General features: G+C 42.8%; 5 protein-coding genes across 8 annotated transcripts; 2 read left to right on the top strand and 3 right to left on the bottom strand.

The window, feature by feature from the left end:
• Positions 1-630: 630 nt before the first annotated feature.
• On the bottom strand, positions 631-5,014 carry snrnp48 (small nuclear ribonucleoprotein 48 (U11/U12)). Its single transcript, XM_054781933.1, has 9 exons — positions 4,131-5,014; positions 3,728-3,841; positions 3,559-3,619; positions 3,394-3,474; positions 1,763-1,945; positions 1,577-1,698; positions 1,401-1,513; positions 945-1,055; positions 631-864 (listed from the first exon to the last, which is right to left on the bottom strand). The coding sequence occupies exons 1-9, from the start codon at positions 4,272-4,274 to the stop codon at positions 771-773; spliced, it is 1,023 nt and encodes a 340-aa protein (XP_054637908.1). The 5' UTR covers positions 4,275-5,014; the 3' UTR covers positions 631-770.
• sri (sorcin) lies at positions 4,449-9,202 on the top strand. The gene is made up of 8 exons (XM_054781936.1): positions 4,449-4,760; positions 5,379-5,423; positions 5,516-5,585; positions 5,676-5,719; positions 5,818-5,965; positions 6,036-6,149; positions 6,248-6,306; positions 8,113-9,202. The coding sequence occupies exons 1-8, from the start codon at positions 4,704-4,706 to the stop codon at positions 8,137-8,139; spliced, it is 564 nt and encodes a 187-aa protein (XP_054637911.1). The 5' UTR covers positions 4,449-4,703; the 3' UTR covers positions 8,140-9,202.
• LOC129185175 (atrial natriuretic peptide-converting enzyme-like) lies at positions 8,531-16,235 on the bottom strand. Of its 2 annotated transcripts, XR_008572040.1 has the most exons (13): positions 15,709-16,235; positions 15,214-15,561; positions 14,423-14,782; positions 13,440-13,790; positions 13,346-13,363; positions 13,025-13,088; positions 12,890-12,933; positions 11,534-11,684; positions 11,246-11,359; positions 9,789-9,858; positions 9,639-9,688; positions 9,462-9,529; positions 8,531-9,256 (listed from the first exon to the last, which is right to left on the bottom strand). XR_008572040.1 is itself a non-coding variant. In XM_054781929.1 (11 exons), the coding sequence occupies exons 1-11, from the start codon at positions 16,186-16,188 to the stop codon at positions 9,233-9,235; spliced, it is 2,022 nt and encodes a 673-aa protein (XP_054637904.1). In that variant the 5' UTR covers positions 16,189-16,233; the 3' UTR covers positions 8,531-9,232. The 2 variants fall into 2 exon arrangements, 1 of the variants encoding a protein (XP_054637904.1); XM_054781929.1 differs by lacking the exons at positions 9,639-9,688; positions 9,789-9,858 and having other exon boundaries at positions 15,709-16,233.
• A 194-nt stretch (positions 16,236-16,429) lies between these two features.
• mettl25b (methyltransferase like 25B) lies at positions 16,430-20,903 on the bottom strand. Of its 2 annotated transcripts, XM_054781931.1 has the most exons (8): positions 20,570-20,903; positions 20,383-20,501; positions 19,666-19,882; positions 19,526-19,588; positions 19,306-19,443; positions 17,977-18,680; positions 17,574-17,758; positions 16,432-17,507 (listed from the first exon to the last, which is right to left on the bottom strand). In XM_054781931.1, exons 1-8 carry the CDS (start codon positions 20,678-20,680, stop codon positions 17,422-17,424), a joined length of 1,623 nt encoding a protein of 540 aa, XP_054637906.1. In that variant the 5' UTR covers positions 20,681-20,903; the 3' UTR covers positions 16,432-17,421. The 2 variants fall into 2 exon arrangements, with proteins under 2 accessions (XP_054637907.1, XP_054637906.1); XM_054781932.1 differs by lacking the exon at positions 20,570-20,903 and having other exon boundaries at positions 16,430-17,507; positions 20,367-20,419.
• Positions 20,904-21,100: 197 nt separating this feature from the next.
• isg20l2 (interferon stimulated exonuclease gene 20-like 2) lies at positions 21,101-24,990 on the top strand. 2 transcript variants are annotated; one of them, XM_054781934.1, is made up of 4 exons: positions 21,101-21,159; positions 21,483-22,145; positions 23,136-23,336; positions 23,411-24,990. In XM_054781934.1, exons 2-4 carry the CDS (start codon positions 21,564-21,566, stop codon positions 23,534-23,536), a joined length of 909 nt encoding a protein of 302 aa, XP_054637909.1. In that variant the 5' UTR covers positions 21,101-21,159; positions 21,483-21,563; the 3' UTR covers positions 23,537-24,990. The 2 variants fall into 2 exon arrangements, with proteins under 2 accessions (XP_054637909.1, XP_054637910.1); XM_054781935.1 differs by lacking the exon at positions 21,101-21,159 and having other exon boundaries at positions 21,166-22,145.
• Positions 24,991-26,681: the final 1,691 nt, after the last annotated feature.

The raw sequence follows: 26,681 nt of genomic DNA on the forward strand, positions 1-26,681 counted from the left end.
AATCTTCAACCAAATTACACTGAAAACTGGGTTTCCATAAAAATAACTCATTTAAATACAACGCAAACTCATTTACAAATAATATATTCTAACATATACACACTCCAGTGCCACTTAAATGGGTACCGCAATCTAATGAGTCAATAAAAAAACACTTGGTTTTGACTGTTAGATATGTTTTCATCTAACAATATGCTAATTATCGTGCCTAAGCTTTTTACATGTCAGCACACATGTAAACGTCAAACCAAAGCCACCAAACGTCGTCAATAAACGTGACGAAAAATGAGTCAACTCAAGACCAGGGAGACCTTTGACCCCTGTGGCATCAGAGAAGCACCAGTGACACTCGTGTCCAACATTCCATGACTTCAGCTGAAAACCTCTCCGGCCCAATCCAGAGGCTTTGGGGGCGGAGCCTGCCCACACGGTAAGACAGTCAAAAGAAGAGCAGCAGCAGCAAACAGTGGTTAAAACATTTCATGCAACTTTCATTTGAACTGTACTCTCCATTTATGATGGGACCTTTAAGCTCCACTCCTCCACAAAAGCCTTTCTTCTGATTGGACAAGTCCCAAAACGGCATTACGTTACATATAAGAACGACAATTAGAAAAAAAATGTGTTTCCATATATTTATTTGACATTAATTTACCTCTCAGTTTATCACTTTCAAACATCATCATAAAAAAGTAAAACAGTTGAAAGTTCTTCATGTTGATGCTGCGGGTTACCAAAACGTAATTCCTATCGTATGCTGACCTATCTGGTCAGGAACTATCGCTCTTCCCTCGCTCTTCTTTCCTTTTCTTCCTCTTCTTCTTCTTGCTGTCATGGTGTCGCTCTTCTGGTGAGCGGGAATCCCTACAGAGATGTAGACAGCCGCCCATAAGAACAGGTGGAATTGTGAAGGAGTCGCTTTACTCAAACAAAAGAAGACTCGCCTCTTCCTCCGCTTCTTCTTGCTCTCTCTGTCTCTGTCGTGACTGCGATGGCTTCTGCCACGCGAGTGATGCGACTCTGTTGACGCAGACCGCCGCTCATCCGGTTTACGCCTGTCAGGCAAATCGTCATGTTGGTAAGGGTTTGAATGCTAGGACTACGGATGAGCATTTGACTAAATGTGCTTGATTGACTGTTTTTGTAATAATAGATATAGAATGCTGAACTTCTGTTGTCTGATGCCACTTTTGTATTGATCAAAATAATGTTGGAAGGAGGTCAGTTAAGATCTGCATGCCACAACAGCGCCTAGGCTGGTTGCCGTAAGTAGTGCACTCCATTTTGCCTCACTTGTATGATTCAGTACCACACAATCTTTTATGAACTTCCCATAATCACTTGTTGCGACTCACACTCAACTTGTGTTATGTAATTATTGTGTAAGAATGTCCACGAACCTTTGGGAGGTTACCGCTCTATCGTCCTCTTCTTCTTTGACCTCCTCTTCATGTTCCTCCTTCCACTGTCTGCCGAGCTCGTCCGAGTGGACCTGGATGACCTCTCTAATGACCTAAGGGGTGATAAGGATGAAGTCTAACAAAAGGTCAGTAAGCAATGGCTCCACTGAACCTACCTCCGTGTAGGACTTCTTGGTGATGTGAACGTTCTTGGCGCGGTAGGACTGACGCCGCCTCTTGTAGTCCCTCATCTCCGCCATCCGCTCCAGGTGGGTCTTTGGCTCATTCTGTTTTTCACCTACACAAGAGGTCCTCGTGATGGCACCAAGGAGGGAACTGCAAATACCAAATGAACATCTTACCCTTCTTTAGCTTGGACACCAAATCCACGTAAAGCTCGTCGTTGCTGGAGGAGGCGGCCACCTTCTCTTTGTTGAGGGTGTTGATCACGTGATCGTACAGAGCCAGGCGGTCAGCCACCGTGAGGTCGCACACAGCTCGCTTGTGGTTCTGCGGCACGTCGACGGGCTGGTAAGAGAATTGACCTGACGGACCAGCAGAGAACATGTAGATCACATAAACAGGCCATCCTCTGTAATACAGGCACATATACTTGATATACAGTTTATTTTCTCCGGTAGATAAAGGGAAAAGTGTGCATGCTTGTCTTTTGTTTGAAAGGATATGAAGTCAAAAGGATACTGCACACAGTCAAGTTAGCCTGAACCAGAGCAGCAAAACTTTCTAGAACCCGCCTCCTAATACTCACCCTGGTGCTGCAAACAGAACAAACAGCAGATGACAGACATCAGCTGCGACAGGATGTTTTCAAATGTATACATCTAATATCTCACTATATTGATGAACAGATGCGTTATAATGCACGACAAAATCGCTTGAAGTAGCTTTTTCAGGCTTCTGGATGTGTTTTTATGTGGACGGATATTATTTCATTTATTTATTTGCAAACATTGAGTGTGTATTTACAACAGTGATACACATATAGAGTGCATATACAGTATAACATACATTTGGAGGTTATAAAACACACTACACAAGACACAGGACAGCTGACAAATGGTAGGGAGGTTTTATGCGATGTCAAGAGATTTGACAGAATGCGAAGTGGGCTGTTTACTAACAAAAGACTATTAATAAATATAAGGGGGTGAGGGAAACAAGATAATCATATATAGTAGTCAAGCAGATGTGCTGTATTGGAGAGAGAGAGAAAAAAACCCATTTCACTTATGTTTATAATAATAATAATAATAATAATAATCACAAAAAAGGGTAAATTCAAATAAAATCAGATGAATAAAAATAAGATTAAATTAAACGAAATTCAACTAAAATACTATTTGAAATATTAATATGTAATAATAAACACAATTAATATTATGTATGTCTGCTGACCGGTTGACTGAGAGGCAGAAATTGTTGGCTCTTCAAACCTTGGTGAGCCCAGCCCACTGAAAGCCGTCAGAGCTGGATATTATTTGAAAACTCCATCGGTGTAGATGGAGATTTTATTGAACACTGAAGTGGAGGAAATGTTTGTTTTCGAAAAAATCTGTGTTTGTGTGCACATAGCTTTTGTGTATGACAGTTTTCAACACTTGGGAGGATAATGGCACAAGCTAATTGGTTTGAGCAGGTGAGTTTGTACTCCCCTCTAGTGGTCTAATCTGAAAATGTTACTACAGTATTATTAAAGTTAACAATAGAGGACATTGTCTTGTTTTTTGTCTTCTTCTCATTCTGGAAGTGACCATTTTACCCCCACCAACCAACACACTGCACTGTCTAGATCTGCCCTTTAGGTATCCTACCACTGTGCTTGGTACCCCCAACAACAGGCTGGCAAAAAGAGTTACAGTATGGTTATCAGTTAATAGGTTTCCCTCCACAACGTTTGATAAATGGTGTGCACTTCTTGGTGGTAATTGTGCTTTCAATAACTGAACAGAACCATTCCAAACCAGTACGTTACCTTGCCAGAAGGTACCTTCCATTTTCATGAGTGGCGCAGCAGATCTGGCCTGCAGGATCACCTGGTTCTGAATGTTTTCATCTGCAGGAAGGAGGCATAAGCAATTTTTTTTTGACAAAACCAAAACATTATTGCCTTTTTCTGCTCGCCAAAGTCGTCACTCACCCATTGTAAAGCTTCTGACGCTTGTGTTCTCATAACAGACAGAGGGATCGCACATCTCGGCCTGTAAAACGTTATTTTTAACCATGAAGAAATCTTCATGACAACGTGATATTTTCCTACAGCTCTATTACTTCATGCAAACACAATGAAAATCAGTTAATTGTTCCACCTGCTCCTCGGGGGTGTAGCCCATCTTTCTGAGGCGGCACGAGGCCTTGTGTCTCTCCATGGTCCGAACTGGGACACGATGGCCCGGGTCATAAGGACACAGCTCCATTGGTTCCTGGAATAGAGACAATAAATCAATGTAATCTCTGAATCTGATCAAGAGGGACGGTCCGGATGCACCATCTTAATGATGACATCATATTGAACACACATTTATTACTACTGTACAATGGTAGGTTGGCTGTAGTGGTCGTCATACAACTACTGCTTGGTTTGGGCCACAACCTGGATCACGTTTAAAGTCCCAAGTGCGCTATTTAATTCGCGTGATCCAAAAGTAAACATACAATGACATATAGGTTGATCGAATAATGTTGTCAGAAGACGTTGCAGCTAGCTGCTACCTTATCTTGGTTGTTGTCGTGTGACCATCCCAGGAGGTCGTACATTTCTTGTATCTGCGTCTTGCACTGTTCCGTAAACGCCACTAAATCCTCCAGACGTTCCATTCGTTCCTGGGGGGTTGTGTTTTGTAAACAGTTCGCCATTCTAATGACTTTGAGTCCACAGAGAATGTTGATGAATCAAATCTACCACACCGAGATTGGCGACATGTCCGCCATGTTGTAGATGATGACGTCAGGGTTTCTTGCTTGTGGGTCAGTGTGAGATAAAAGTAGAGCGCGACACTTACCGGGGAGTTGCTCAATTACAGGTCATGTGATCAGTACACTCAGAATACAACATGGCGGAACAGCTAAAACATAAAAAAGTTATTTTTCTTAATTTCGACTTTACTTTTGGTCTGCTATTCTACATTCTACAACATTTTAGCCCATCACCGTTATTAGACGACCACAGTATTAGATTTTCTCTGAACAAACCCTGACACGCCCTCTAAGAAGTGGGAGGAGCAAGAAGAACATTGTTCTTCTACAACGTCCACATTTTAATAACTTCTTGTCAAGTAGACAGAAATGGCTTATCCAGGATACGGTGGTCCCCCTCCCCAGGGCGCTGGATTTCCAGGAATGGTAAGAAAAGCGAGGATGTGTCGGCTGGAAAGTGCCTCTGTCCCGGGGTGCTTTTCCTGTGTGAGAGGCGCGGAAATCGAGCTGGATTAGATTACCAAAAGCGTTCAAATATGCACTCTCTGGTTTTATTTAATTTCTTTGAAACACCTCGCCGAATTATCTAGAAATGTAGCCATGCTGTTCTATCGAAACATACCTGCAGCGTCAATTATAGCTTTATTTACCTTATCAGCTTCTTACTGATTAATTGCATTTGATCTTTGGTTTTACTTGACACACCTTGCGCAGTAAAATAGGAGTCACATAAGGTAAAGGCCAGTAAACGTAGTCAGTAGCAGAAAATTGTGTCTTGCAAATTTTAACTCTGGGCCAATCTGGGCAGTTTGCACAACAGGAAAGGACTCTGTTCTGGGTTTTTTGGTGGCACTTTAACAACCGAAAATAATAGTTTTATTTATTACATAATTTATTACATAATTCTACACATATTGTATGCAAATCTATGTAAATACATACTGGCTCTATGCTTTCCTTATTCCTGTTGCAAATACTTTTTTAAAAAAAAATATTTATGCTAAAAGATGACCAAACTGAAGATGTGTTTCTTTTGTGTCTCAGCAACAGGATCCGCTCTATGGATACTTTGCAGCGGTGGCCGGGCAGGTGACCAGATGTTGCATGATGAATTAAAGAACCGCTAGATGGATGATAATTGTCATGACATTAAACCCACATTGTGCATGTCTCTCCTTCAGGATGGCCAGATCTCAGCAGACGAGCTGCAGCGATGCCTCACTCAGTCTGGCATCTCCGGGAGTTATAAACGTAACAGCATCCGAACAACAAACAATAACTGTCATTGTGCACATTTTCCAAATATGCCTGGTTGACTGCTGTTTTCATTTTCTAACACAGCCTTCAACCTGGACACATGCAGACTGATGATTAACATGCTGGACGTATCCTTCCCCTGCCTCTTCTGTTTTTAAAATCTGATGTAAAGACTCTTTAAAATACATGACAAGAGATACAAAGGGTCCTTGACAGGGTGTGTCAGAGAGACATGTCCAGCACCATGGGCTTCACCGAGTTCAGGGAGCTATGGCAGGCGCTCAGTGGCTGGAAAAGTAGCTTTTTATCGTATGACCGCGATCAAAGTGGTACAGTGGAGGCTCATGAGATGCATCAGGCCCTCTCGTCCATGGGTATGATCACACTAGATTGATCAGCGTATTTGATATCATTTACTGTGGCCCTCCCTTGGTTTGTGTGCAGGTTACAATCTGAGCCCTCATGCCATGAATGCCATCATGAAGCGCTACAGCACCAGTGGAAGGATCTCTTTCGATGATTTTGTGTGCTGTTGCGTTCGACTCCGGGCCTTGACGGGTGAGACGAAAAGCACCTAAAATGTTTGGACTTGGATTTGTGTTTGTCTTTTGTTAGCCCGAGACAGGCATAAAACGTACGCATGTGCTTGTTTTCAGATCATTTCCGGCGCAGAGACACATCTCAAAATGGCAACGCCACTTTTCAGTATGATGATGTAAGTACAGGATGTCTGTGTACATTCTCCATCCAGGTCATGGTTGAATTGAGGAAGCTGGACTCTTCTTGTTTGTTGAAGACCTTTTGTCCAAAAGGCTTCTTTAGTTCTCAAATTTTAGGTGTGGAGTTTCCTTATTTATGTCACTAGTGGGTGTGTCCCCTGATGGTGGCCACAGTAGGAAACAACTGATACAAGACTCCGGTCTACAGGACAGAACTAACCTCACTCGGCACTGCCACTGAAAAGCACTGGACTCCTTTTAGAGGAATTAAGCCCGGCCACTGGGTCATATATGTTGAGGACACACGGGTTGAGATCGAAACCTGCAAAGTAGATTTGTTTGCTGAACACATTAAGTCTGTAGACGGAAACATCGGATGCAGTTGGGAAGACCTCAGCGACAACGCATTCACGTTTTTGGACAGGGAAGGACGGAAGCCTCAGTACACAAAAACATCGTCCCCTCTCTCTATTGCGTTTTTCAAAAATTAATAAAAAATAATCCTAGTTTTGTGGTTGAATATGGCTGATTAATCGTAAACAAAAAGCATATTTAAGCAAATAGTACTTATTCATGGCCTAAATTAAGCATTTTCAAGTATAAAAATGACTAAATGAACTAAAATACAAATACAAGGCAGACGAAGCACTGTAATTGTGATTGTAGTATTCTAAATTGGCCACCAGGTGTCAGTAGTTGTTCGGCGAGACGAGCATCAGACGTGATCGCCAGAACAGGCATTTATTGCAGGTTTTAGTTATCAATCATAATAGTCATAATAATAATAATATTAACAACAAGGTGTACTGCTGGGGCCATAACCCATGACAACTGAACTTACGGCGTCACTTCCTGTTTTCCACGCATCTGTCCGCCCGCAACTAACGTCACCCAGGGAACACATTCACTGTGACACACACGAGCAGGAGTTATTTACATCTTAAATGGCTTAACAGGAGTACCACATTTTTTTAAAGGCTTAAAAATGTATATATTTAAAAACAAAGCTTTTTTTTGTTATTAATTATTCATTATACAGTATAGTTATTAGTGCAGCACGGTGGCCGAGTGGTTAACATGTTGCCCACACAGCCAGGTCGCTGTGTGTGACTGGCTAATCACAGAGCGTGAAGAGTGAATACATAAGTAGTTACCCAATGAAGATTTTCCTTCATCACGATTACGGGTAATGATGAGCTGTGCTCTTTTCATGCTCGTACTTGGCAAAAATGCATTATGTGTAACGAATACTCGTCCCTAGTTGTTTGTCTATATGTGCCCTGCGATTTACTGGCGACCAGTCAAGGGTGTACCCCGCCTCTCGCCTGAAGTCAGCTGGGATAGGCTCCAGCATACCTGCAACACTAGTGAGCATAAGCAGCATAGAAGTTGGGTGGATGGATGGATAGTTATTTGGTCAACATTTCATCTTTTTCTTGTTACATTACTCCTTCTACTTCGGGCCAACAAAAAACAATCCACAGGCTGCAAATGGCCTCTGCGCCGCACTTTGGACACCCAACCACAACCTCTTCCAACGTGGCCAGTGAACAGTAGTAATGAAAGCGGAAAGTGGAGTGTTACTACAGCTCTACAGCTGTCCCTGCATTGTTGTTCTGGTGATAATACGTTCAAGCTCACTATGTAATTTAGGCTTAACTCTGAGTGTTATGCAAATGGACTTTCAGACACAAACTTCAACATACAAGAAGAGTACAGTTGCCTTGATTCGACCTTTGCAGAATATGCATTTTGTGAATGCACTTGAACAATAACAGTGACAATATTGTTTACCTGTCCAGTTCATACAGGTGACAATGAGCATGTGAGGAAGGACGAGCAGAATTCCAGCCTTCCTGTGTCCACTGTGCTCATTGTAAAGATGTTTGTACAGTAGAACCTCCAAAGTCCAACATGAAACGTCTGCAAATCTCCTAAAACCTCTCAGCTCAGGGAGCATCTAAAGCGTTATCTCCACAAGTGCGTTTTGCCCAGTCTGTTGGCTTTTTGATGTCACTACTCAAGGGACCAGAAAAATGTCATGTAACCATAGAACAGTCAATAGAACTGACTGCAATATATGAAATGCTTAGTAGAGTAGTAATTAAAATATTAAGTATGTACACTAGTTAATTAACTTTACCAAGCAGGAGCTAACGCAAATAGAATGTAGCTGAAAGCATTACGGCCAGCAAGTAGCATGAAAATGATCAGAAATCCTTGTTGTTGTTGTTTTTTTTACTGAACTAAAGCAGGCATTTTATTCAATTTCCCTATCAACATTGTTGCGCACCACAAAATAAAAGTTCAACATACAGCATAGCTTCCTGAATGTTACATCCAGCAGTACCAGTAGTAAAAGACCACTCGGTGACAGCATTGCTTTGCTTAAGTTCCCGAAGCATAATTAAATATTTTAACATGAAGTCGACCTTCAGCAGCCTTCAGCATCCCTCTCCAGCACGCATTAGTCAGGCATTTTTCTTTATTCAGTGTTTAACTTCTTTTTCTACTTATGTGACAGTTGAGCATTTTACAAGTTAAATTGCCTGCGTAGTTAATAAAGGTTTTGTGATGGTGACTGACCCCAGAACGGATTAACTTGAGAAAAAAAAACGTTTCTAACTCAACCAGCATGTTACAACAGCGGTGTTTGACTTCAGGGGTTCCACTGTACAATGAATATTTGTCATTCCAGGTAACATTTTCATACAAGTCACTGAGTTAACAGTAGCGCTTACATATACTGTATTCCATGTATTTACACACCATGTTTATCATAGACAGCATATACTGTATACTCCTTTAATTGTGTAAGAGAGATTAAAAAGAAAAACACAATGAAACTGTGTCACGAATAAGAGGAAAGGTGCTAATAAACTTTGGTCCTCACATGCCTGTTCACGATGTCCTGTTTGGTCTTCACACTACAGCAGCCTCGATGAACTGAAAAGAGAAAATATGCATTTAAAAAAATACAAACTAAAAAAAATACAAAAAATGTGTGTCAGTGAGTATAATAAAACATTTAATTAATACCTCTCAAAATTGAGCATTTTTATTGATTCTTTCATAAAAGTCATGTTTTGGATTGTGCTGGTGTACCTAATGAAGTGGCCCGTGAGTGCATAAGAGCAGGCAGTAAACGCACCTGTTTGAAGGAGAAGGTGGCCACCTGGCAGTCGCACGGCAAACTGAGGAGGTGAGACTGGAAGCGATCTGAGGCGGGAAGTGTTTTTGGAATATTAACAGTCAAACTGATACAAATAATTCCTCAGAAAGTGTTGAAAAGTTTACAGTTTGCAGCAACAAGCACTGAAGTACTCACAAAAAGGTAGGGATGTTCCGCTTTCGGGTGAAATTTCATTTTCATTTTGGCTGAGTGGCGAAATTCACAAAGGTGTGTGTGAGCCATGAATGGAGCTGGCTAAATTAGACGTTCTGTTCACATTTTGACATCATGAAACCAAGGCCATACCTGATAGTTGATCAACAGTACCTCACCATTGCCAGTCACAGAGTGTCATCAGCAGGTTGCAAAAGAGAGACTAAAAGAGTGATAGAAAGGCATGTTGTATGCCTTTATGTCAAAACAAAATAAAAATTTACCTGAATTTTGCTGACAGTTGAATGTGTGCATTCAAAGGTTTACAGAAGGTCAAATTAAGTTCACATGCAAAATTTTACATAGTAATCCCTCGTTTATCACGGACAGTGATAAGTGAATTTCCGTGAAGTATGATTCCTTATTAGGCCACACGGTGGTCTAGTGGTTAGCATGTTGACCAACACAGGAACAGTCTGAGGATCGGGAAGACCAGGGTTCGATTCTTCCTTGGGCATTTCTGTGTGGAGTTTGCATGTTCTCCCCGTGTGCGCGTGGGTTGGACTATAAATTGTCCATGAATGTCAGTGTGAATGGTTGTTTGTCTATATGTGCCCTGCGATTGGCTGGCAACCAGTCCAGGGTGTACCCCGCCCGTCGCCAGCTGGGATAGGCTCCAGCATGCCCCCGCAACCCTAATGAGGATGAAGCGGTATAGAAAATGGATGGATGATTCCTTATTAATAAATTGAATATTTATGTAGTTAGGGCATGAAAAACCTGTCTGTGACCTTCTAAATACATTTTTTAACATTATTAGAGTCCCCTAGACTTGAAATAACACCCCATGGTTACCTTTTACACTCATATTACCTGGTATCGTAGACATACGAGAAAATAAGCCATTTAAGACATAAATAAGATTTCTGCTTGTGTGTGCTGCTATAAATGTGTAAGGGGAGTTGAGTGGCGGGGGGGCAGCAAGTGACGTCGGGGGTTCAGGGTTGAGTTCTAGCTTGGTGTGGGTTACAGCCGCAACAGTCGTGTTAGGGACTATGTAACTGTTGTGAGGTCATTCAAACCTGCAATAGAAGCTTGTTGTTTGCTTGTGTTTGGTGCTTGTGTGTCTCGCCCAACATTACAGTAACATAACTGATACCCAGTGCCCAGTTTCCAATACTATACATAAATCACAATGTCTTTGAATGCGTCTTCGGAATGCCTTATATTTGTCTTTTAGTTCATTTAGCCATTTTTATGCTTGAAGATGCTTAATTTAAAAAATACAGTATATACTCATAACAGGGCGTATTAAACCAAAAAACAGCATGGTTTATTGCTTCATGTATTTTGAAGAACCGTGACAGAGTGAAGCCGCAAAGTTCGAAGCATGAAGTGGTGAGGGATTAGGTTCATCCTGAATTTTCACCCCAATTCCTATATCCCTAACTTTTTGTGAGTAGTGTAGAAAATGTAAACCTATCAACTAAATAAACATTTTTTGTAATGCTGGTAAATGAGGTGTAACCCCCCCCCCCCCCCCCCCCCCCCCCCACACACACACACACACACACACACTTGTTTGTACAAGTGGAAAGTTGCATCGTTACCTTTGAGGATCTGAAGTTTGGTCAGCAAAGTGACATAATCGTCGTACTCAATCTTGTCGTGACTGCTGTATTCCAGCCACAGCGTCGTGAAGGTTTCCTTATTCAGGTTCAATTCTGTGTGATGGACCCAATAAAACCAAAGGTGACACAAGAAAGACTGGTTTATAACATACAGTGTCACCTGTAGTCTTTAAAAAATGGCGTTTCGCAAGGGTCACTACGTGAGCCGCTTACATTTTACAAGCATTTTACAAGGGGGGGGGGTTTCTTGGAAGAAGATGGACTCACCCCGTGAAGTCAGAGCCTCTCTCATTTGAGCTTGTGTGACAGAAGGTGGCGTCTCCCTCTCATAGCTCTCCACATATTCCCTCCTGGTAACAGCCACGTCATGCTCCAATTTGAAGAATTCCACCACATCCAGGTCTCCAGATTTGTCTGCCTGAGCGTTTTGGCTTAAGAAAGCAACACACACATCAATGTCATCGCCTTTGCTCGCTCCACTGACTCAAAATGATAAAATAATGACAAATATCAAATAATGGTTTCTCCGTTGAGCAGTTTCTCCCACAGGACTGCAATCTATTGGTGGCAGTGGATACACGATGTTATCATCTAATTTGCATAATAGACCATGGCGCATGTGCAGCGGGAGACAAAAAGTGAACAAATACATTTAGTAATACAAATGAACCTTCTTCTGGTGCTTTTTTTTGTATTTTTTAATGCAAAATTGCTTGAAGTGTTCTTATTCTCTGGAAGACCAGTTGTACATGAGATGTGTTAAGAGTTACAATGCCATCTACTGTAGGGAGTTGGTGTCCTGTTATATGTTTATGAGCGAGGGCGAAAAGGTAGCACCAAATCTATTTGTGGCAGTCCAAATGTATTTGTGGCAGGCAGTCACAAACGTATGAGAAACACATGTGAGTATGAGTATGGTGTAAGAAAAGGGTGTCCAAAGTGCGGCCCAGGGTCATTTGTGTTTTATTTGGCCTGCGGCACATTCTAAACATATAATTTATCAAGAAACTTAAAAAAAAAAAAAAAAAAAGCAAAAATGGGAAAATCTGCAGTCGTTTTAAAAGAATAAGGTCAAAATATTAAAAAGAAAATGTCATAATTTTATGAAAATGACATTGTGATATTATGAGGACAAATAATGTCATTTTAGTAGCATAAAGTTTAAATATTACAGAAAAAAATATAAAATATAAACAAAGTCTAAATATTATGGGAGTAAAGATTACGAGTAGAAACTTTACAAGAACAAAGTTGAAGTAGTTGGAAAATAAAAAAAAAAAAAACAGAAAAAATTGGGAAAAAAAGAGCACACAGAGTGAAGTCCATATTAATAAAAGGCTTTTTCCCCTATATCACAAAGCTGAGCTGAGATGCAGTTTACACACACACACACACACACACACACATATATATATTTATATATATATGTGTGTGTGTGTGTGTGTGTGTGTAAACTGCACAATATGGCCTTCGTATCCTTTCATTTTTCGGTATACGTGGAAAAAGTTTGGGTAAGATAAACAGAACCTGGACGTATTTCGTGAGCCGAATACGTCACAAACAATAGGAGGAAATGTAAACAGAAAGACACTATTGGCGTACAAAGGACACAGTAAAGGATACATCAGCGAGTTTCACCAGCATGCGGGCCGTCCTGAGAGTCAGCACTACGTTTTGGGAAGATAAACACCGTGGTGAGTGTATTTAAAAAAAAAATTAGGTAAATTAAATTTAAAAAAAGTCAAAGTATTAACTGACATTTGCCACGAACAGAGTACCCTCCAGCCTGCAACTTGGCCAGAACACCGTCAGCGTCCAGCATCTTTTGTCAGCAAGAACACACAGAAATGTAAGGAATTACAGGTTGCAAAATTCACAAATAAATGTTAGATCTAGATTAAGCAGTGAAGGAAAGGAAGATGTTGAAATAATAAAACATCATGAAGCAAACAGGAGTATAAAAAAGTATACTATATAGCTTGTGCAGTCAGTGGTAAGGAAAGGGATGTTAAAAGAAATATGAACTTATTACTCAAGTGTACTGAATGTTATGGCCTGTGAGTGTGTGTTTGCATTCACCTCTGGCCTGCTGTCGTCCTGTAAAAGGCAGAAGATGGGATGATGAAGTAGGAAGTTAAAAGAATGACTCAAACACCAGCAGCGTTCCACCTACAGCGACACACATGTCCTGCGGGAAGGCGTCGCAGTTCAGCTCGGCCGGCCACGGGATGCCGTAGCTGCTCATCGGACCCTCGCAGCTCTTGTGGGCCTTCTCGCAGAATGACTTGCAGGGCCGCCTCATTTGGCCTGCCACGCACTGGGGGGCGTACGCCATGCACAGGAAGTGGCGTATGTTGGCCGAGCACGCGTTTTGTACGATCATGTTGAATAAAGACATCTTGAAGGCGGCCTCTCGCTGGCTGGCGTGGCCCAGCAGGTTGGGTGTGATGGTCTGGTTGTAGGACAGACCCTGACACATCTGAATGGTGAGGGGCTCACAGGTGCCACCGCTGGACGCGGCGTACTGCAATTACATAGAAAAACACGCCTGAGTCCTTTTGTGACTAGGTGCATAAACTAAACACATTTTCAGCAACTTCACACACTTCAGAAACACCATTAGCATTAGCAAAGCCAATTGGCCCATTAGGCAATAAAGGCAAATGCTAAAGGCGCTGTGGCCTCCAGAGGGTGACAAAAAATTCTACTTCAATGTTTATTACTGTATATTCAGTTAGTGCTGTGAACTCTGTTATTGGGTGAAAACCGTGTGGTTATTTCAATTGTTTGATGTTTATTGTTATAGTTCTATAATTTTATATTAAATAATAAAATGTTTAAAAATAAAAAGGAACCATTTCATATTTATTAATTTATTATCAACATATTTGTTATGTTAATTTCATACTTAATGTAATTGATTACTATTATTATTTTTATTTATTCACTTATATACAGGATTGTTTTGGTTTTATTTTTTGTCTGATTTTTTTTTTAATTTGTAATTTATGATCCATGTAAATTGGGTCACACGTGATCTTACAAATTAAAGACAATGGTAAAAATAATGCCATTCAATTTCTTGCAGTTGCAGGCCACCACCCTGATTATTAGGACGAACATCATTCATTGCAGCTTGTTGTTTTTTAAACGTACGTGCTGGCATGATGCTGTGGAAAAGGCCTCACACCCGAGCGTTTCCGGCCAACTTAAACCAAACTGCTTCAGCACAGGCTCACAGCCTGACCGGGCCTGCTCACACAAGGTTCTGCAGGGAGGCCTGGCAATTCCCGCCACGCACTCGGGAGTGAAGACGGAGCACAGGAAGGTCTTCAGGTGAGGGGAGCAGTCCGTGTGGACCAGCGTATAGAAGGTACTGAAGTACAGAGTGGCCTCCTGCTGAGTCTTGTGTCCCAGAGCGTTGGGCATGATGGTTTCAGTGTAAGGAAGATCTTTGCAGAAAGGAATGGTGATGCTCTGACACGATCCTGCTGATGTCACACTGGAGCCATGATCCTGCATGGAGACAAGCAGAAAAAAACGTAAACGCATACACTCACCAGTTCACCATTATGAACAATGAGTCCAATTCTGCCTTTGCAAATCTCTGTCAGAGTGGTATTAATGAGGTTTATTATTGTACGAAGCACGCTCATTGAACTACATGAGAGTATAAATATTAGAAACAGCTCTTGTAGCCCTGCCATTTATTTTGTGACTATGTAAAAATGTCAATATCCAAGAAACCCCAGTGGTTAACTGGCCAATAAATCTCACTTTTGGAGATGGTGCAATGATGCGAAAAATTTGTCTGTGTGTGTGTGTGTGTGTGTGAAACCCACTTTGTAATGAGCATCACTGCCACCTACAGGACTAGAGTGGAACAGCATTGTCATCATTCAAGTCAGTCAAACATGTTACAGATTGAAATTGAGGTTTCCGCTTACCTTTTCACATGAATATGTTGAAAAGTCTTCACATCTGAGACTGTCCGGCCAATGGAAACCAAACCGTCTCATCAGCGGCTCACAGCCGGACCGAGCCTCCTCACACTGAGTTCTGCATGGGGCCCGGGCCTTTCCCGCCATGCACTCTGGAATGTAGACGGAGCACAGGAAGGGCTTCAGCTGGGGCGAGCACTCTACTTTGACCAGTGGGAAGAACTGGTGCACCTCCAGGCCCGCGTCCTCCTGCCTCCTATGGCCCAGAGAGTTTGGCATGACAGTCTGGGTGTACGAAACGTCTTTGCACATAGGGACTGTGATACTCTGACAAGTTGGGCCAGTATCAGATTGCTGTTGAACATGCAAGCACACAAACATAAAAATGTCAACATTTTAGGGGTCCAATGAGAACAATACAATAATCTTTTCCTCAGTGAAACAATCAGGTTTGAAGAGTCTCATTAGCGTTGATAATCAGTCACCATGACAGTGACTCACCTGCACACAGTTGGACTCGGGTAGCGTGTCACACTGCAGCTTGCTGGGCCACGTCAGGCGCTGGGCTTTGAGGATGGCCTCACACTCGGCCTTGACCTTCGCGCAGAAAGCTCGGCATGGCTTCATGCGGGCGTCGTCTTCTGAGTTGCTGCCGCACGGTGGGAAGGCCAGGCGACACACGAGTGCAGCCACTTGGGGCGAGCAGGTCGTCTCCACAACCTGACTCAACTGCTGCAGGTTGAAGCCTTGCACTCCGCCAGGGTGACGGCTGGTACTGTAGCCTACATTTTGGCAGTAAGAGGCGGTCAGCGGCTTGCAGCTCGGGGGCTCGTCTCTCACGTTGTGCGTCTCATGGGGACACAGTAGGAAAGCCAACGCCGCAAGGACCAAACGCTGCATGGCCATCTCAAACAACTTGCTGAGATTTTGGAGGAGCGCCTCTCCAAAGGGGCTGCTCAGAAATCCAAAGTCTGCAAACATGGCGGCTTTGTCAATATTGTTGTTCAACACCAGCTGAATAGCTGCTATGGTGGTGGACTTCAACCTGTCTACAACATCAACATCTGCTTGGGATCATGTGCATTCTGTGTGCGTCTGTATTGGGGGATGGGAAGACTGTCAAACAAAGCACAGCACATGGTTCTTACATTAAACAATTTAACTTCAGAGATCTTTCCAGTTCCCTCAGCTCCATCATTAAAAACAATCATACAATTTTCTTTTTTGTCCATTTATTATTTACTAGTCCTGAAACAGATAATTGAAAAATAGGAATGCAAACATTGAAGGGTGGAGTGTAGTACCTCATCGTACTCAGCAGAAAAAGCTTTCCTCGCAATCAAAACAAAAGTGTATACAGTAGGGGTGTCACAAGACACCCAACTCACGAGACGATACACGAGATAGGGTCCACGAGAACGAGATTTTAACATTAATTTTAACAAAAATACGATTGGAAAAACAAACTTTTTTTATTTAACCGAGTCACAAAACAATGCAGGCACGTTTTGAAATGTTTATTGTCCCACAAATTGACGCTAAACAATCATATTATCATAAACATTTTTGAGACCACTGTTCTGATAATATATTATAATAATAATAATAATGTATCATAATAATGCAATATTTCCTTTAACACATCATCTTTCACTCTGTAAAGTTGCGGAATTTGTTATATGTATTTTCTCACAGGCAATTTGTACTGCTTGTCAAACATTTGCAGCATTTCTTGAAATGCTGGCTTTTCAATAGGGGTATCAGCATTAATAGTTGCAGTTTGTAGTTGAAAAATGCCAGCTCACTGTTTTGTCTTCTCTACTTGTCTTGTATTTACGTCAGGGCTGTCCATCCGTCCTTTAATATTTATAATAAAAAAAAAATGAATTTATAATTTTTAAAAAAGTTACACATATATTTAAAGACAAGTCTTTATGTTTTTATTAGTTATTAGTCTCAACATTTTAGATTTTTATAGCTACATTATGCCTTTTTGCTCTATTTTTTCACTTCTGCTGGGTTTTCGTTACATTTTTTCTACAACAAGCCACATTCTGCATTTGAGCTATGATGCACTGCAGTGAAGCTGAGTATAAAACCATTTTCGAAATTTAAAACCTCTAAAAAGCAGGGCTAAACTGTAAAAAAACAACGGAATATTTCAAGTTACTTATTCCACCACAGAGTGAAAAACATACAACATTCGTCTTTTTGCTACCCTCCAGTCTTCAGAGCCACGAGCACAAAGTTTCTTGGAGAAAAGTTGGGGTCAAAAAGAGGCAGCAGCTGACTGTCCACACCTGCAGAGAGACACAGGAGGGTTTAGTTGGATTTTGGTGTGGCATCCCGTGGTTGGGACGGCTCACCGTTCTCCTGTAGGTAGATCATGCGGTCCAGCAGCACCAGCGTCTCCACCACAGGAGCCAGCAGCAGAGCTAAGCTGAAGTAGACCACCACCCTCCCTTGCTGCTCCAGCATGGCCTCCACACGCACTGTGTCAAGAGGCAAGGTGGGGGGCAGGCCGACCCGGGCCAGACCCAACTTGGCGTATCTGAGTCATACAATGAAGTAAATGTGTCACTTTTAAACTCCTTCGATATCATCATTGTTCTACTCCCATCCTGTAGATGGCTTTTTTCCAGCACCACCGCATTTGCTATATCAAGTGAGTCACTTCACCAATTGGCCCAAATGCAAGCAGACGGTAACAACCAAAAGTCAAAATAAACCCAAAGTTTGGTAGAAATTGTGCCCAGAGTGTTCACTCACTCATTGAAGGTCAATAAGTGGGCTTTCTTCACCGTCTGGATCCCTGCCCTGCGCAGCTGTGGTCTGGCCTCTGTGATGAAGGTCTCCAGCATGGCGCGGTAGCAGTGTGTCCGCAGCAGCGCGCTCTCATCCCTCAGCCTGTCAATGTAGTGCTCCACTGCGTGACACGCCCCCTCCCGTGCCTTGTAGGACAGCTCGTGTCCCGGCAACCCCCGCACGTGCTCACTCATGGGGTAGCCAAAGTCCGAGGGGAAAGAATCTTGGTCTGAGGTTGGTGGAACTGGCGGTCCGACCACGCCTGGAGGGGCGGGCTGCTCTTTGGTGGTGAGTTTCATGTAGCAGCACGCCACAGAGGTGATGGCGCGGATGTGCGGACACTTGACAAAATGGCGGAGGAGGGTGGTGCTGAGGTCCCCGCAGGCGTGCAGACCAGTCAGGACAAAGCCTGGACGTCCTTGCTGGGCGCATTTTAGGTCACAAGACTCGTCTTCAGCAAGACTTGTTGACTTTGAGTCATCTGAAGCGCAGCATGGCGACGCCCGCAGTCTTTTTTTGCAGGGTCCCACTGGAACAACGCGACCTTCCCCAACATGGCCGTCTGCACCCAGCTGCTTGACGAAAATCTCCCATGATGCCTTGGGGTCGACCCAACCTGTCACATGGCGAGGACACGCCTCCGATGATGGCAGCTCAGAGGAACAGTTCTGATGAACACAAAGATGTTAGTTAACAGGCTAACACACACTCATCAGGTCTTAAAGCTTCATTATGCTACAGCATAGTCCCTACGTTGGCCTGGCTTGTTCCTGTTATACTGTAGCTCATTGGCAGGGGCTGAGTGCATCACTTGCAATTCTCTGCCACAACGCTGTGGGGCAGTGTTTTCCTGAGTAACCACAACTGCCATTGATGAAAATCATTATCAATGAAACAATATATATATACACATGTAAAATCATGGCCAGTTATGGAAATTAGAAGACGTAATTACGCTGACCCAACCCCATCGTCAAAAATAGGTAAGTGCCCATATTTGGGAATTTCTTCACTAAGACGCTCCTCAATATACTCCATGTTTTTTTTTTGTTTTGGTGGCTTTGAAAATGGAGCTTTTGCAGGAGGGAAAAACATGAAAGGAAAAAAAAAAAAATCACACATCGCTGATGCAAGGTTATTTTTTTGGGAGCTGCACATCACGACAGGAGCGAGCTGACATGGCTTACGCGGGCGCCATGACGCTGTAGCATAATGACTCCTTAAGGCATCGGTTAAGACCAACCACTTTGATAAGAAAGCATGATGGGAACAGGTCTTAGAGCAATCTCATACCTGTTTCTGTTTTTCCTTCTCCAAGGCCAGTAGTAACTGTCCATCAAACTTGGTTGCCATGGCAACCAGGGTGGGATCAGCCTCAATGGCGGTCACAGATAAACCGAGCCCAAATGACAGGAAGCGAGTCAAATGACCCTGTATTGAGTGTTGATTAGTGCCTCATATCACAAAGCAGGTTTTTATATCTTTTTAAAATAGAATCAATGTTGCATGCTACCTGTCCAGAGCCGACATCCACGACTTGCTTGCACGCAGTGTGCTCACAAAGTTGTTTGACCAGCTGAGATTCAAATACAACCAAATAACAATAAAATGTAGCGGACAGTCAGTGAGTGTGGACAAACCGCTCTTCAGTACCATGCCCAGCTCGCGAATCTCGTGCTGCTTCTTGGGCTTGACGTGCTTCCGGAAAATGTGGGCCAGCAGGGAGCTCTGGTTCTGGTTGTCGTGGAACCCTTGGAGCTTCGCCAAATCGGCCACGTCACCTCGCCCCCGCCAGGAGTGTCTGGGAAAGGTGAGCGCGTGGGCTGTGGCCCGGAAAGCCAAAAGGGACAGCGGCCACACGCACGGATACCTGAAGAGGACATGATTATATTTATGAGGTCATATTTACTTCATTTCATTTTAGAGCAGGGGTGTCAAACTCACGGCAGACAAGCTTTTGCGGACCCATACCAGACATCACAGTTTAGTGTTAGTGCGGCCCGCACATCCTGCGTGTTTTGTCTTAATATTTATATATACTGTATTGTGGCAAACTGAGTCACTTGCAGTGAGCTCAAGGGACTCATTAGACAGAACACTAAATACAATTACAGCAGGTGATACGCAAGTACACGTAAATAGGGCAACTCCTACTACTATGGGGAATAATAAACAACTACATTAACTCTAAGCACAAAACCTTAGCAACTTTTTACAAAACACATGCCACAAGGCATGCTGGGAAACCAGGGGGGCCCAGTGACACTATGTAAGAGAAAGGACATGGTGTTTTGGGTATCTCACAGCCAATACAGACAAGTCAACATTTAGTAAAGGTACTTTTTGTGACTTACAACAATCTAGTTTTACCTCCTGTGTCCATGTGCAGCATCCAGCAGCAGGTCTGCAGTCTGAGGGTAGGACAGGTGCTGCAGCACAGACTGCCAGCTGACGGGTAACTTGTGCCACAAATCCTCAGTGAAGAATTCCTGTTCGATAAGCAAGGCTGTTAGCCATTGAGGTTAGCCATAATTTGTAGCCATTCAGCGTTACTCACAATTATGTACGACTCCGATAAGTATCTGTACTGGGACAGAAAGGCGGCGAGTCTTTTGACCAGCTCTTTTTGCTCGTCTGAAGAAAGACTTTGCGGTGAATTTCCCCCCATGTTGTTGTTGTCGTGCGAGTCCTAAACTAGCTAAATCCTAACTTGGAATGAGCCACATTTCTTGTGGAGCCTAAACGTATGTTAAAAAATGTCCAATAGGTTAACCCACGCATATCCTATATTATTCGGCCACATCTTACAGTCACTCTTCATAATTCACGATGAATATGTCGGTATTTCTAGTTGTTTAGCTGGTTAAGTTTCAATTTATCTCAAGAATGCTGGTGCGTTCACGTCCTCATTGTAAATCTGAAAGTGTAAGTGACTTCTCTTCACATACTATACACAAAGCTATCATTATAGAAGAAGTTCGTTATTTAATAATAAAATTACCTGGTTAGTGTGTGTCTAATACGTAGACCTACAATAAAACATATATACTTATAATTACAATATAACATTTTCCTGACTTTCATAAAGGCAGCATAACCCGGAAGTGGAAGTGCGTGGCTTTGTAGGTGATCCAGAAGAGGCAGCAGGTTTGTCTTGTTTTTATACAACAAAATAAAATTTGCCGATATTTACCTTTTATATATGTCCAATAATTGTTAATACTATGCCAGTTGATAAGTTGGTGTCGTATACAGTAATCGATATTTGGAAAGTCAGTGTTGTGGTCATCTGTTAGCATTGGCTAGCAAAAGACATGCGGCTTGTTGTTGACGTCAAAATTCACAAGTTACTATTAAATGAAGCAGTGGTACAACAACAATGGTTTAACTTATACGATTGATAGATTTCGTCTAAGGTGTCATACTTCGTAAAATCCAGTTAGCATTAAATAATATACGCTGAATTGCAGGTTTCAATGGGAGCAATACAGCTGGAGTAACTGACTCGGTGCATATGACCAAGCATCCCACATCCATTCGTCCCTATAAAGATGTCGGACATTACGATGAACTTGTGCTTTTCTGGAGACCCTTCTACATCTGGGAGTAATGCACGGAAATTAAGCGGGACACAGCTGAAAAACATGGAACAACAAAACGGAATCGTGGGGCATAAGTTCACAAGACGCCAAAAGCAGCGCAAAACGAAGCCAACTTCAGACGCATCCTCTTCACAAAGATCAAAGGCAGAGGCACTGATCAGAGCACATATGGACAAGCACATCAAAAAACATGAAGAGGCTTCCGAAGAGCACCAATTCAGAAAAAATAATAGCTTCACTAAGCATCCATCTTGTCAGACTTCCTCACATCATCAGCCTTCTTTGAGTGTTACCGCAGGAGCTGGAGTCCCCAGCAAGTTCCTCGCCATCGACTGTGAGATGGTGGGCACGGGTCCCAAAGGATGCGTCAGCCAGCTAGCACGCTGCAGCGTCGTGACCTACGAGGGCGACGTGGTGTACGACAAGTTCATCAAACCCAGCATGCCTGTTACCAATTACCGCACGCGCTGGAGCGGCATCCGACCCTGTGACCTCTCGAATGCCACGCCCTTCCACCAAGCCAGAAAGGAGGTGAGAGAAACACCTCAAGCGACGGAGACAACTTTGTTTGGCATAGTGAGACATGAAAAATATTGCAATCCAACGCCACTTTGCCATCATATCAACATGTTTTTCTGCGGTTCCTACCGAGTGGGCCGCCCTGTCTCACTGAGGTCACAAGTGAGCGGCACACTACCTGCTTCTCCCGTAGTTACCACCTTGGCGATTAGCGTGTCACGGGCTCCAAGCACATACTGTAACTACAGCGCGCTTCTCGTTATAAAGCATATCGATATGCTCTCGTTAATTACAGGTTTATTTACTGCGCAGTAACTCGTTTCAGACTCAACTCAAAACTTCCTCATGTTTTTCTCTCCAGTGAGACTCACTGCATACACAACCCTACCTCCCTTTGCCTTGCTTATCCAATCAGCAGTCAGAACGCAGTCTACAGTACATGCATTCATGGACTTGCTGTGAGTCGGCTATTTCACATTCTTTTCAAAGATAAACATTTCCCCTGCTTCAGTTAAAAAAAAAATCACCGCGCTCGGCCACAGCAAGGATGCTGAAGAGGCGTGGGATGCTGACCCCTGATTTATGAGGTTGTGTAATGAAGCAATGGTGGCACAATGAATCTCACTACTTGGCAGCCCCTCAAGAGGGTGCAATTAATTCAGGCCCAATTTGTCTGCTGCCTAAATGAGCCGCCATATTAGAGGTGGTACTCCATTTATGCCATTTTGTGTAAGGTGGTTAAGTGCCCCCATATATGAATTTAAAAACTTTAAAATCCTTTATTATCACGCATAGCTATGGACAAAGTTACAAGTAAAGGTGCAAACAATGGCTAGTTTTGGTTTCCATTTTGGCTATGTCGACAAACGCTCATGTGGAGCTCTGTAACACAGTGGTGTGAAGTTCCCGTGTCGGTGAAGTTAGCGTTTGTCACCTTCTTTCACATGTTTACATGCTAATAATTCCCATTCCTCTTCTGGTAATTGTTTGCTGGGGGTTCAGGTTCTGAAGCTTCTCATGGGCAAGGTGGTGGTCGGCCACGCTGTCCATAACGACTTCAAGGTCCTTCAGTACTCGCACCCTCCCGCCATGACCAGAGACACGTCCCGCATTCCGCTGCTCAACGAGAAGGCGGGCTTCAACAAGAGGCAGTGCGTCGCGCTGAAGAAGCTCACCAAGGCCATTTTTAACCGTGACATCCAGGTAGGACAGCGTCTTCTCTTTGAATGTGCCCGAAGGATGAGTTGATGACTAATGTGATTTTGGCATGTCCTCAGGCGGGCTGCAGAGGTCACTCCTCGGTGGAAGATGCTCGAGCCACCATGGAGCTCTACAAAGTGGTGGAGGACGAGTGGGAGAAGACGCTGGCCTCAGGACAGCCAGTTGGCAGCGGTGGAAGCTGATTGGATCTTTCAAAAGGGCTCCACCCAATCACATCCTGTTTAAAACTGCTGCTGCGAGCTGACTAAAGGTGCTCAGTAACATCATAACGTTACCTCAGCGTGATGTCACAGTCTGTCGCGGTGAACTGCTTCTTCACCAGAGCACAGTCGTGTCTTCAGGACGGCCACCTCATCTTGTCTCTATCGTTACCTCGGAAAGCTGAAAGGAAAGTAAACATCACCCAGATTCAGACAAATGTATAAATGAGCAGCTCTCAATGCTTCTGCTTGTTTATTAGTTTTATACATTTTTACAATTACCAAAGTTTTAAAATAATTTTTATGGTTCTCTGACAGTTTCACTCGTGTGCAACACCTATGTAAGGAAATGAGACAGTGTTAAACCATTAAAAAACAAACAAAAAGAAAGAAAAGTGAATTCCAACCTGTAACATTGAGTTGACAAAGATTCAAACGTGTTATCGAAAAAAATAAAAAAGGAACACTGAGCTGCTTGCAGCCGTGTGCAAATGAATACTTGAACACAACCTTGACATTTCACCACTCCTCCTTGCCAATGTGTCAGGTTGTGAGGGCATTGCTTGTGTGCATCCCCCTTTTAGGTACGTACCTGTATAACCTTGCACATTGTCAATGGGATTTAGGTCTGGGCTGTGGCTGGGCCTCTGTTCTTCTGTCGGGGCCATTCTTTTGTTGATTGCTTGGACACTGACAGGTGTAATTCAGAATTCTTTGGAGGTTTTGGTGTTTGGATGTGCCCCCTACTTCCAGATGAAGACGAACATGATGCTTCCACCACCATGATTCCCTGTCAGCTTGATGTTTTTCTGCTGATGCTCTGTTTGTTTTATTTATTTTTTGCACCAGTGACCAGTTACAAAGAAAAACATCCAGGCCTTCTTGCATGTTGCAAAAAAACCCATGTCACAATGTATCACAGCATCGGCAGCGTGGTCTCATATGCCTCAGCTTGTCCCTGTTCAACCTTTGGGGAAAAAAAAGCGCTCTCTTAATGACTGACTGGATATTTTTCTCAGCGTTGGAAAGTATAGAAGATTACATGACTGCCTGCTGAATTAATTGAAATACTTGACGGGAAAGGTTGCCATACAATACAATATGGATGCCATCAACCTGCTGAGTCAACTTATTAAGAATTTACGTTTTCCATCAGCCACATGTGTCTAATTCACTTTTTATTAGCCACAGTTAGGGATTTGTTCATGTTGCACATTTTTAGCCATGCAGCTAAGATGGTTCATTGAGACGCCTGTAAAAAATGTTCTATTTTTGACACTTTAATAAAGCCTGGATTATGCTGCTGTGTCGAGGAGCCACTGTATGCTACTCACTCCTCCCCCTCCAAAGCCTCCTCCTAGCTTGTCGTTGATGTTCTCTGGTTAGCGTCGTTAAGTTGTTCCAGAAGGTCTGACTCTAACCGAAATGGACGCAAACCGAATAAATTTTTCCCATAAGAAATCATGTAAATCCAATTAATCCATTCCAAAAGCCATAAAATTGTAACGTTTCCTGATTTCAAACATAGAATATACATGGACTCACGCAGTGTATTAATAACGCAACAAGACCATACCATATTGTACGCTAACCGGAGAATGCATGCAAACCGAGGCAAAATTGCGATGTAATGTTTAGATGTTAACCAAAAACAAGACGCTAACCGAAGCAGACGCTAACCAAGGCTCCAGTGTAAAGTTAGCCCTCGTCCCATATGGTTAATAGACCTCACGGCGATAAGTGAATTTCCGTGAAGTGGGATTTTTATTTATGTAAATACTTGGAGCATAAAAGTAGGATTCAATGTTAATAAACAGAATATTTTCCTATAGTTAGACTTAGAGCAAAAAAAACCTGTTTGACTTTGTAAATGTGATTTTTTTTTTTTACCATTATTACAGCACTCTAGACATGAAATAACACCCCTTTTGTCACCTTTACACTCATATTACCCAATATAGTCAATCTAATCAGAGAAAATAAGCCATTTAAGACATAAATAAGACTCATGCTCGTGTGTGCTTCAATAAATGTCTTCCGGATGTGTGGACAGGAAGTGACGCAACTGGAGTGCGGCCACAACAGTAGCCCCTGTTATTATTATTATGTTATTATTGTTGTGAGATAAATAATTATGGTGCGTGTTGCTAGTGACACCTAGTGGCCAGTGTACACTACAGTTCACTAACGCCTTCTGTTGCCTTAAACTGGATTTGTATTTTAGTTCATTTAGATCAGGGGTCACCAACGTTTTTCCTTGTGAGAGCTACTTTTATAAAATGAAAATAGCCAGGAGCTACTCATTTTTGTAACATTTATTTTCAGAGCTTGTTTTAAATCCAAACAAAGAGAATATGCTTGTTTTACCAGAACCTTAACAAAAAGCTGGTGTCCACAACTCACATTTTGTATTTCAGAATGCATTTCTTTCTACTGTTCTTTCATTATTAACTGAAAACCTGAATGAAAAGCAGGATTGCGGGCACCTCATGTGGTCGTGGGGGTCTACCTGGTGCCCGCGGGCACCACGTTGGTGACCCCTGATTTAGAACATGTTTATGCTTGAAAATGCTTGATTTAGGCCAGGAATACTTAACACTTACTTAAATATGCATTTTTTTCACAAATAATAGGCTGTAGTCAACCACAAAACAGCAACCATTTATCAATAAATAAAAAAAAAAAAAACGAGATACAGCGAGGGAGCGACTGTATTAGATTAGCTCCTCAACCCTCCTCGGCTCTCTTCAATTGCCATTGTTCACACGTGACAAAGTAAGCTAACAAGCGCACACACTTATTCAACACCTTTTAAATTGTCATAAAATGATAATGAAAGATGATCGATGGAACAGATGGAATCAGAGTCACGGTCTAATCTTTAGGCTGGTCGTCAAGCTAGCCTGACAACTGTTGCTTACAACCACCTCCACCTCCATCTCCTGCTTTAAAGTGGCCTGCGGTGGTTCCGCTGCTCGGCAGGCCACTGGGCCATCAGAGCTAGCTGTTGGGGAACGCGTTTCCTCCAAGCCGCGTCTACATAATCCACACTACGTGTCATTCCAGTAATGACTTCATATCATATATTAACTTGTGTTCACCTCGCTGCCAGCTGGCAACTTTCGAA

Source organism: Dunckerocampus dactyliophorus, chromosome 7 (genome assembly GCF_027744805.1).
Source record: "Dunckerocampus dactyliophorus isolate RoL2022-P2 chromosome 7, RoL_Ddac_1.1, whole genome shotgun sequence".
NCBI lineage: Eukaryota > Metazoa > Chordata > Actinopteri > Syngnathiformes > Syngnathidae > Dunckerocampus > Dunckerocampus dactyliophorus.